General features: G+C 36.1%; 1 protein-coding gene across 21 annotated transcripts in view; it reads right to left on the bottom strand.

The window, feature by feature from the left end:
• The window catches only part of Patronin (calmodulin-regulated spectrin-associated protein patronin), a 40387-nt gene that overhangs the window by 16924 nt on the left and 11055 nt on the right, over positions 1-12408 (bottom strand). For 19 of the 21 annotated variants that reach the window (XM_046611650.2, XM_046611651.2, XM_069133427.1 and 16 more), the window contains 6 exons: positions 3861-3956; positions 3547-3762; positions 2837-3291; positions 2347-2462; positions 1270-1380; positions 62-143 (listed from right to left, as the gene is read on the bottom strand). In XM_046611650.2, the coding sequence (XP_046467606.1) occupies positions 62-143; positions 1270-1380; positions 2347-2462; positions 2837-3291; positions 3547-3762; positions 3861-3956 (1076 nt within the window). Of the gene's footprint in view, positions 1-61; positions 144-1269; positions 1381-2346; positions 2463-2836; positions 3292-3546; positions 3763-3860; positions 3957-12270; positions 12365-12408 lie in introns of those variants that run through there. The other 2 variants (XM_046611662.2, XM_046611655.2) reach the window with 2 other exon arrangements.

The raw sequence follows: 12408 nt of genomic DNA, 5'->3' as shown, positions 1-12408 counted from the left end.
TCAAAATATTGACACAACTTGAATAAAAAAAAAAAAAGAATATTTTCACTTCAACAATTACCTGTCTTCGTGCGACTGATTTTCCATCGCCTGTTGTAACGATTGTGATTTTTTAACAGAACTTGAGGACGGTGTTTTCATTACTGGAAATTAATATAATTAATAGCAAATACTTAGCACATTAAAATGGTAGATTAGTTATTTTATCTTAGTTATTGCATAATATGCATATGCACAGACCATCAGTGACTGATTTTACTTCACCTAGTTCAATCAATTGTTTGCATTATTTGTTCATTGTTCACAAACATGCAACATTTTTCAATTATGTACAATTATTAAGATTTACAGTCGAAATTTAAAAATAAAAAACTATGTAGCACTATAACGAAATATTTCTAATGATCAGACTAATTATTCGCTGCTAATTAAATGACGAATTCTAGTACAGTATGGGATGTTTAAAGTTTTGTGTGTGTGAAAAAACAAGGAACATATTTAAACAAATTGATATGTGAAACGCAACAAATGAAACAAAGAAATAAAATAAAACAAAGAAACTTTGCAAAACAATCACACAAACCAAAGACATATGAAATGTATCTGGTACAACATCAAATCTTTACACTTCCGTTTGGGAATAAATATGAAAATAAGAAGAAACACATGCAAAATAAGATAATATTCAAGCCAATTTGAGAGCAAGCTGTGGAGGCAATATTTTTTGTGCTTCAAACTTTTAAAAATTTTCCCTACGTGCTATGTGTCACTTGCCAATTTTCACAAGACGGTGTTACGCAAGCCGTTATTAGTAACAAGCAGTGCGCCTATATTTCGCTTTGTCATTTTTACAAGTGAGGCTACTTATTGAGTATGAGAACATTTCATGAAGAGTATTTTCATATGAAACTCAGGCTTGATTACAATACCTCAAGAATGTATGCCATCAAACAGTAAATTTCATTATACAATCTATGATGATCAAGAATATAATTTTCATACCTTGGAAAGTATCTTGAAAATACTTGAATTGCAATTCGAAATGTTGACAAGTACAAGGAGCAATAGAATTACCGACAAACAACATCTCAAGATATTTTAGAAAAGATTTCTTAACACAGCAGAAACAGTGAAGTAGAATTTTCTGTTTAGCAATTCTACATTCGAAAAAGAAAAAGTAAACGAATGAAAAAATGAAAGAAACGTAATAGAAAAGAGATTTGACACCACGAAATGAAATAGATGATAATTGTTAGGTATCTTGTATACCTGTGAAGCCTGGAGCGGATACGGAGAGGTTGCTTCGTAGGTCAGGTATCGGAGCTATAGACTGAGGCAGGCTGCGCTTATGAGCTACACCGTGGCTATTGCGTGGGCAAACTGGACCCATAGCACCACCGAATCATAGGTTGTGATGAAAGAGGAAGGCAGATAGCGTTGTTGATCAAGCATCAAGAGGTTACGCCATAGAAATATGCAATTATTATAGATAGGTAGGTATTGATATACTTCTTTAACATTATTAAGGATTAAGCTACCTCTCTCTCTACATTTGACTCTCGTGCCTTTGCAGTAAGAATATACTTATTACATTATTACAAGTCGATGTTAAACGTGTTTCATTGCTGATCGGATCATTCAATGCTCGGGAATTGATGCTATTACTTATTCTAAGATGTTTGTGTGTATTGACACTGATAAGAAGCGTTATATACCGTTCAAACTAGAGGCAATTTAATTCTAAACTTGATTATAAATTTTAAGAGAAAAATGTAACACATCGAATAAAATGACACAATGAAAAAGTGTGATATTATGATGTGCATATGAGGCATTTGAAGTAACACCATTTCATTTCATATGAATTAAGATATTTTCTTTAATGAGAAACGATTAGGAAAATAAAGTAGTTGGGAAGTTTTGTCATAAATAAATGTGAGCTATTTGTGCAAATTCGTAAATTAAAACTGTAAGTCCAAGAGATGACTTACCGCAACGAAAAATTAATTCTACAATAGTATTCAATTTTTCGTGAGCAAAGCTTGGGATCATCTGTTATCAAATTTCATAATCAGAATAATTGCCTGCAGTTCGAAGTGTAAATTGTAAACATAACAGTACTAAAAAAATAACCATTTAATGAGGTAAGTTTGATAAATTATTTGTACGATAACCATCACCAAACACCGAAACCATCACCGAAATTACAAATTTCAATGAATAAGTGGTACAGTCGACTGATATATAATAAAGCTTCTTTCGTTGCGATTGCTAAATATGGCTCAAACTGTATCTGAAATGTATATTAATTTTTGTTTGAGTCGAATGTTTTAAAACCATATGTACCGTTCGAATATTGCGAATCCCTTTCATCGCCTGGATAACGAACTGATTTGACTGGATGAATTTCTAACACATTGTACAGGTCGGCCAGGAAAACAATCAAATTTTGTTTCATAGATCTGGAAAGAAAACAGAAAGATATACTATTATACACGTTACAATTACAATTCATGCAATTTAGTTGGTATTCATAAGATATGTATAACTAAATTCATCATAGTGCTGACATTAACGAATACAGTACATTGGAAATTTGAATCGAGTCATGAAATACAATACGAAATCATTGAGAATCAACAAGTCTCACATAAAACATGACTTCAAAATACGGAGGATTAACTAATGTTGCTTGAACGTATAAAATCGATTAAAGTTGTACGAAATTTACTGAATGGAGCAGAGTTATTCTAAAATCATTTTAAATGACTTCAGGGATTCGTACTTATAAACCAGTGTAAATTACCCCCGAAATTCCTGAACACTGATTACTCACCCTCGCATGTAGGTGACATCTTCATTTTGCATATGAAAAATAGAGTACGGTAAGCATCTGGCACAAAACGTTTGGACCAGCAATAAATTGTGTAGAGCATCAGCGACGGATAACCTTTTAGATATCCGAATATCTTTCCAATTCAACTCTTCTGGGCAGTAAAATGCGACTACAGCAGCAAGGCCAACACCATCGCACAGAGACTGGAAATCAGTGGCAGAGGGTAAGTCGGGCAGTCGGGATCTATCCCCAGCACCTTCTTCCAGTTTTATCTTGGCAACTAGAGCCCGAGTGGCTTCGCTGATCCACAGAAGAAGTCCTCGCTCATGGTCAGTCGGCACTTCCAGGTTACTTTGTGGGTTAAATCGTCTAATTGTAGCTACGACACAGTCTCCCGTAACTACTTCCTTTGCATAAAGCACCATCAAACCTTCTATCACAGCCATATGCGCCGACTGAAAAAAATTAAATTATGAGAATCAATGCTGGTGAACTTGTAATTAAATTCATCTAGCCTTGATCGTTGGCTTGATAATTTTTGTACTTCAGGTACTTTATATTCTGATCAATAGCACAAACATTGACATCACAACATATCTGGACTATCATCGTGCTAATATAGCGTACGTACGATGATCCAACCGTACGTTTTATTTTACCAACCGAAATTATAAAAATATGAAATAGAATTTTAGGAAGTATGTACAAACCATTTTAAGTGGTGAATTTTGTATAAGGATAGTTTCGGTCAGCTGAGTGTTGTTCGGTTCGGAAACAAAGACACCTTTTCTTGCAAGGGCTTGAAGAATTCCGAGGTGGTTTTGATTGTGGTAATTTGGATCCGAGTAGATATTGGCCAACGCCAAACAGTAGAGCTCTGCATTGGAAAGCGAGTGGACTATCTGTGGCTTCAAATGTTCCTGATCCTAGAATAAGTGATAGAAGGTAGGTAGAGTTAAAAAAAAAACAATGTTTGAAAATGAATCAAACATTCAAAAAACCAAGAATTCGACCGATAACGTACCTCGTGATCACGATAGTACGGCTCTCGTAGATTGTCCGGCACGTTGTTGTTGTAAGCCTTGGAAAGCAGCCACTTCACGGAGGCACGCTGTTTGGCCTGGAACAAAAATGTATAAAAACTTAGTATTACCGCAGAATAACGGCCATTATTGTAACAGTGGTTTCAATTCGCAATAACGCCCATCCAATCTCGTTGAACAGTCTCTGGAGAAACCAGCGCGTGAAAATTTCGTGTAAAAGATGAGATATCGTTCCCCTGGTATTATGTCATAACGTCTAAAGAGTTGGGTTCAGATTAAAACTAAACGGCGAGATGAAAAAGTGCCCACTTCGCATGTTTCGCTATCTGCACGCATCCATATCATCTTGGTTCACCAGGTATATACACACACCTTATCCGAGATAAGAATATCGGGGAGGTGTCGATTGACAATGAACTCATGCCGGAGCCGTGGACTAATATCATAGTTTTTACATAAGGCCGTGAAATACTCATTCTTATTCTTCTTTTTCGCATACCAGTGTTAAAGGAAATAAATACTCGAATTCTCTAGCTAATGTTCTATTGCAAAATTCGGGAGTAATAAACGAACTACTAGTAACTTGGAATCGAGTATCATAAGCATCAGAAAAAGAACAGTGTCATCACAACGCGTAGACAAAATCATCGTCGTCACCCTGGCCTGGTTTCTGGGATTGTCAATGTGACGTAATTCCATTGTAACTCCTCATGCCGCTGCAGCACAGGCCAACAAACTGATTGTGATTTGTGATCACCGCGTGTCGCGGTACATTATAGAGAGGAGACGACTCCAAGAGCTACCAGCTACAACGCGTTTCATCCTTGTCGTTATTACAATATACATACACGTATAAAAAGCATGTGCCCAACACCGTGCACATCTGTATGTACCTATAAACTGTCCACCGTTTGATAAATTTAGACCATGACACCATCGCAGGTCAGTTTTATCCTCCTCTTAGTACAACCACTCTATGTTGGAGAATTTATAAGATGATAAGAGGATAGATATATCGATAAGCCAGTAATTGATCATTTGGAGACACCGGTATACGACATCCCTTTAATTGCAAAGTGGAAAAATAGTAACACGGTAAGTTTAAGGACGACGCAAGTAAAGGATGAAAGCAGTGACGTATGAGCAAAGGTTCAGGTTTCATCGACCACATTTCGATTTAAGTGTGGAATAGAAGAAATACTCATATCTTCCCAAAATTTAAATCACCTCTTTCCTGGTTAATTTTATTCAACTTGCCGTCCCGAGATCACTTCCGATATTCCTACGTATAGTATATTGTTTCTAGTGTTCAGACGTGTCAAGTTCTCTGATACTCTGGGGTGGTGAATACGAACGGCGACGCCGGTCTCGAGAATCTCTTCAGTTATCTTTATAATAGCGTCGAAATCTTAAGAGTGGCGCTTCCAGTCAGAGAGGAACAGGATGTAGTTCCAGGAGGAGGCCACGTCGAGTTTTCTGCTATGGACTTCGAGGTCGCGTATATAACAGACAAGCTGGTGTAATAACTTCTCTTCGAATGATGCATTTGCAACTCCTTTTTCGTAGCGTTCAGAGATTGCTCTCAGCAGAAAAACTTGTCGCATTTAATTGTTCGAACAATTTTCAACGTTGTAAACTGCAGTCGATACAACTGTTACTGTGTCTTTAATTGCAGCAGTTTCTTTCAGAGTTATCATTATTACTGTTGCTATTTTCATCAAAAGCTGATACATCACCGTTTTGGTTTCATTTCCTTGCCTCATCAAGGTTCAGGTAGCCAATACTAATTCCATGATCCAGAATCGGTAATACGCGGAAGACGGCGAAAAATAACATACAATTTACGACTCTGTTAACCGCACGAACGAACCAAGTAAAGAGATCGATATATTTAAATATATATAAGGCCGTAGGTGATCTGACAAGCGAAGTATGTATGAGTCGTCGTCACTCGGCCTCGAGAAAAAATCATTCGTTCGTAAAGCAGGAAATACCTACCTACTTATGTGGCACGTACATGTATGAGACAAGTACACTACTACCAACGAAGAGTAATCTGTTCTCCAAATCTTCAACAGCTATGCGTAGCTATAATACATATATCTAAGAGTTTCGTACGAGAGAGAACCTTTGAATTATTTTAATTTTGTTTTTTCTATTTTATTTCAACCCCCCAAAAACGAGATTTGGCAACGTAAGTCTTCTTACGATTAGGAATAATCTACTTTTCATTACTTGTACAAAAGGCTTTAGCGTGCGTACAGCGACCGTCTTTCTCTCATTCTTATTATTATGTATAACATTATGAAGGAATATTGCGTGCGCGCGGGTTACAGTCGTCGAAAAATCGAAGTGTTCGTAGGTATAACTAATTTTAAGAATACGTGAATACCTAAATACCTGTAGCAGGGGAGAGAAGCTTGCATATAACAAAATTCAATCTACACTTCATCTGGTTCTCCGCAATATAATCTGTATAGAAATTCATTGAACCAGCGATATAATTAGGAGAAATGATTATTTATGTATACTCGATGTGGCAGTGGACAGTAGGTAACGGTATATTCTTATAATAGCCTGCCCACCAATAACACGAACGAACGTTATGACATACCAGCAATGCTTAATCACTGATTAAAAATGACAGGTTCCGAGGCTATAAGGTTTCCGTTTTTGTCTATAGCAGTTAAAAAATCATTACTCTCACTGCCTCGTCCGTTTTGCTTTTACGAATTTATGCGTGGCTTGCATAATTGTTAAAAAAATCATCGTATTTTTTGACACTAACACGCTTTGAAATATACGAGTCGCCACAATCGCTGTTGATTCGGTGGTCTGACTAATGAATGTACAACGTATCGTTGACTTTTATGTTATTACATTTACGTACAACGTATATACGTATGGGGTTTGCCATAAACTGGCACGCAGCGGCGTTAGGCCTCTTTATGGAAGACGGTCGGATACATACGCGTTATATATTTAAAAGGAAATGGTTGATCTCTCCTCGGGTCATTGACTCGCGTTCTCGATTGTCGATTTCGACTTTACGCCAGGTGTTATCATCTCTCCGGAAGCGATCCTCAATCCTGGTCATCGTCATTTGGGTAGCAGCTTGTTCCTCCTGCTTTCTGAATAAGGAGCCTCGAGAAACACGATATTTACCCGTTTCCCACCCCGAGTCCGTTATGCACAGTCGTCGCCACATAATAACCGGTATCCGAATGGGTTCGTTGGTATTTAATCCAAACTCTTTTTTTCAACTCTTGCAAATTCGGAACTTTCGAATCACTAATTCTTATCTGAATCAGTTTACATTTTTGAAACGGGTTGGTTATGATTTATCCACTGATAAGAATTCGCAATCCGTGCTCAATCTCGATATCCAATTTTTCCTTTCAAGCGCGATTTTGCTTCAAAAATAAATTTGTACAGATTATTTTTGTGAGAAGCCGATTCGAATTATTTTTATAATGAAACAAAACATGCAAAGTACTATCGCAATAAAAATGATACTTGCTCCTGTTTCGCAAGATGAATTAACATTCATATTCCCTGAACAAAAGTGAATGTGTGAATATGAATAAGAGATATATATTTCAAAAAGAAAAAAAAATGGAGAGTATATAATTTCCTGTGATAACTTAAATACTTGGCGTTGCTGTTACGTTCAATTCATCACGGCCTCCTGAATTTTTGGCTATCTTGACCCTCGATACATTTTCCATATACTTGGAACTATACGTGTATTAAAATTTGGTATTGTTTAGTTAAACGTTTCGCATGTCGGGGGCGCAGTTAAAAGCAGCGAGTTAAGAATGGCAAATTAATTCCCACATACCGACACTTATGAATAAGAAATGGAGTTATAACCTTGCCGCGGTAGTCAGGTAAATAGGTAAATAGGTAAGTAAGAAAATTAGTATTGTAGGTACATTCTGGTACATGCATGTGGTATATTTAATTATATATACTATTTTGCACGATTCTTCCTGCATGCAGCGTCGATCACGAGAATTTAATTATGAATCAGAATTAAATGTACAAAAAAAATAACTTCTAGAATGAGCTGATTCATTATAGCAACTATAACAACACACTGAATTTATGAACGGAAATATTTAAATAATTTACGACGCCTTCAGCCTCGATATTAGCAGTTTGGGCAAACTGAATCTAATACCTGATGTATTTATCTGCCCACATTCCGCCTTTTTCGATAGAAGCTGCTATAATATCCACTCAAATTCGCTCAAGTAATCATTGTTTGAAGAATTTGCACAGGGAAGGAAGGGACCGTCTGAAATTCTTTAAGGAATTCAGACTGTCAAACAGAATGTACACGGCATGAGGTACAAAATGGGGGAAAAAATTATGGCACATGAATGGAACGTTATCTGCAGAATAGGCAGGCAATCAAACTACAAATCATAGGGATAAAATGACGTGGCTTGGAAGTTTAAAGAGTAACTTAGGGCGTGCTTAAGAATTCGCTTCACCGATTAAAGGTATGTACATAAGGTACATAGAATAATATTTATTTGGGATTCTCATCGTAAGTTTTTTTCTTATTCCTCGTTGTCGATACGCGGTTACTTTTACCGAAAAATTGTTTGAATTGTATAAAAATTTCGTTACTCGACTAACGACGACTATTATACGTATATAGGTATACCATGTGTACGCGTAATCTGCATGATATATTAGGGATCACGTAGGGGGTTGCAATTTCCGCGACCAGATCTAGAAAGTAAATTGAATATGAAAACCATTTCCAGCATTACTTTAGCAAACTTCAACTCACTAAATTGTCGGTTAACGTTGCTACTTTTGGAATCCTCGATTTTCAACGGTGGATCGTTGACGAAAGCCGTAAAATAATTAATATACCTATAATACGCGAATTTAAGTTCGTAACTATTATCGTGGAGATTCATATCTGCGAAACATTCTTGCGAAAGTGAAGTGATAATCTTATACGTGTCCGATTATCTTATCTCGGTATGAGCAAGCGTTGGCCGCACACTAAGAACATATGTACATATAAATAACCAGAGATAAAAGATTTTCACCGTGAAAAGTTCAACGGGCAGACAGGGTATGCGTAATACGCATGCCTGGCATATACCTTATCATATATTTTAGCAAAGAACAACAATACATGTATATTTCGGGCATAATTCGGTACGGAGAACAAGTCTGAGTCAGCTGAGTAAATAGCTGCAGATAAAACCCTTTAAGAGCTACTAAAGTGCAAATCAATCGGAGTGCAGGAAACGGATCGACTAGTTCCTTCTGGAGTGACACGGATTAAGTGTTGCCGGCTGCTTCCGCGACTGATTTTCAGATAAATCTTTTCACATGCATCACGTGTAATAAAGAATTACTTCTTTTTCTCTTTTCCTCCCCATGTCACAATAAAACTCTCTACGACAATCAATTCAATCCGGATATTTAATCAGACTTTAATTTATATATATATATATATATATATGTATATGTAACATGTATTCATTACACAAGAGTATATATATATATAAAGAGTAAGAACATTGAAAATTTCAGAGTACAAAAAGCGACAGTGGGGAGTTTATTTTAACAAAACGAGAATAGGACGCACTACTTTAGACGTATCTATGCAGGTACTTATAGCGCTATAGTGAATGTCATTGCATTGCCCACGTGCGCATGTAACATATTGTAACTATGTGTATATATATATATATATATATATATATATATATATATATATATATATATATATATATATATATATATATATATATATATATATATATATATATATATATTATATGTATATATACACATATACGTATATATATATATATATATATATGCACAGATATAAACTCGTAACGCGAAGTAGTCGACTTGTGATGATATTAACCTATAAAAAGATTCATCGTCATCAGTAATACAGCACATAGGTATGTGAATATACGTAGACGTAGTTACGGTAATTGCATGTATAAATAACGTATACAAGTCGGCGTAATTGTATAATACAAGTATATTGTTTATACGAACACAAGCACGCGCCTTCTTCTCGTATAGGAGATTACTCGTTGCAGAACGGACTGAAATAATTAGCCACCGAATACCCATTCCCTTCTATATGTATATCTATGTATAATATCTATCCAGCCTGCCAGCAACCGAGTGTGTTATATTATTGCACTACTGTCAATGACCAATTAATCTCTTTGACCTTCGTGCCAAATTTCATCACGAGATGTGCGATTAATGCGAAAAAGAAATGATAGCTAGATATTTAATCTTCGTCGTTCGATCGAGATCGGCGAGAATGAATCGATCGATTCAAGTGAAAGTGATAAAGTAATATGGGAACGATAAAGGACAAGAAATAAGAAATTACGATAATCAATCACACATGTTCAAATTATATTTAAAAATAATAGGAATAATGAAAGTGCAAGGTCGAACTGTATTGAAAAAAACAATTATATTTTTTTATCCTATTTGAAGAACTGATGTACTCGGTACACCGATAAGGAAGAAAACTGTGATTCATTCCGGACATTCATTAATATATTCTTCATTAAATTTCAGATTTACAGATTGAATAATTAATAACTCTTCTCAATGATCTGCAGTGTAAATACAGAGGTTATTCGGTCCGTTGTTTATTAATATAAATCGTGATTGCTGCGATAATCACAGGGAGGCCGGAGACACGGCTCGGAGTAATACCGCTCGTATTATAATCGTCAAGCAAGCTGAGATGATGTCTAGATTAGCTCTGCGTTAGACAATCGAAAGATTTAGGTGACTGACCATGCGTGAAAGATGATCTGGGATCGGGAAACGATCATTATTGTATGAATCCGTATGTATGTGACATCTTTGTGTGAGTAAATCAAGTTATTACTTCACACAGTCATACGAAACAGCGTTGGAAACAGGGGGGAAATATTCAAATTAAAAATCGATGTCTCAACGTAACTGAATTTCATCCTACAGCACATAATTAAAAAATCCAAAGTACGTTTCAAATTGTTATAATAATACATAGTCTACTGTAAATTCGCGGGAGAATAAACGGAAATGATCGATGTTTCGTATCACCGAATTTGTGAAAAATATATGAAATTTCCCCAAACGAATTCGTGAGATTTTGAAAAAAGAAAGAAAGCAGTAACGTTTTTGAAAAAATTACTGTAATCGCAAAGAAGTTTATTACTGCGCTACTTGATCTGCACAATTATTATGCAGAATAATGCACGTACGTAATAATATAAATGTTATACCGCGCCGGCGGAGGACAAAACGCGTGTGTGAATCTATAGACGCGTGCATGCATGATACGGATGGGCGGCAGGAGGTCGCAAAAGCCTCTCACAAGTGTTAGCCCACGCATATCGTCGTCGTGTAACATCTGTATAGGTGAACCGTGGACACGGATCCTTTGCAGTACATAAAAGGTATGGTCGAGAACGACGTGACGGGAAGATAAATGAATAATTTGTCGAGTTATCGTTAAATACCAGTGAACTCTATGAGATCGCCTCGTAGTAGGAGGCGTGGATTTTGGACAGACGACGACGACTCGCATCGTTATACATTATTTCATATGGACCTTATGGTGTGGGTATACACTGCAGATCGACAAATATATTGCGAAATCGAAAATAGCGCCCACGCGCGTCTGTATGACTTTCTTTTTTTCTCATTTGCTTGAAAAATTTATTATTCTTCTCATATTTATAACTATACGCAACTTTTTTCATCCTCCAGACGTCCGAATCGTGCAGAATTGTATAATTTAGTATGTACATACATATGTATCACGTACATGTTATGTAGATACACACACACGTGGGTAGGTTGCTAATTTTCTCAAAAACACACCTGTATCACGACTCGATTAAATTTTCCGACTTATCGCGCTTGTATAATCAATTAAATAAATGTATGTATGTATGTATATATATATATATATACACATTATACATATAATATTAACTTTATCAACGGAACTTGGCGTTTTTCCTGCACGCACCGACATAATTTCTTTTCTTCCTCGATTTTTGTGGTGTTTAGAACAAAAAAAAAGGAACCGTTTTTTTGTTTAAACGCATACATGGTGAGAGAAAAGTATATAAGGTTGTGTAAATTATAAAATCAACGTTTTCAAGTTGACGACAAGAAACTTTTCTTGTTATACGAAAGTTTGAAAAACTTGTCAAGTAATAAATGTGCTAGAAAAGCAACAAGCAGCGTATAAAGCAGCGAAGTAGCTGGTATACCTCACACTTGAGCAGAGGAGAGAGACCCACCCAGATTAATTTGTAAAAGTGCTGTCCGACATAAAAACGTATGACCTTTGCTACACGACATGCGATAACTCACCAAAATTATCTTAAGTATCCAAATCATTCGATATCCGAAACCGTATATATACGTACAAGGTAATGTATCACAAAACTATCGTACCCTAAACTCGATACACACATGTATACAGTATAAGAATATCGATAACAGAGACGA

Source organism: Neodiprion pinetum, chromosome 2 (genome assembly GCF_021155775.2).
Source record: "Neodiprion pinetum isolate iyNeoPine1 chromosome 2, iyNeoPine1.2, whole genome shotgun sequence".
NCBI lineage: Eukaryota > Metazoa > Arthropoda > Insecta > Hymenoptera > Diprionidae > Neodiprion > Neodiprion pinetum.
Note: the sequence above shows the minus strand (reverse complement) of the source record. Positions and strands in the feature narration are given on the sequence as shown.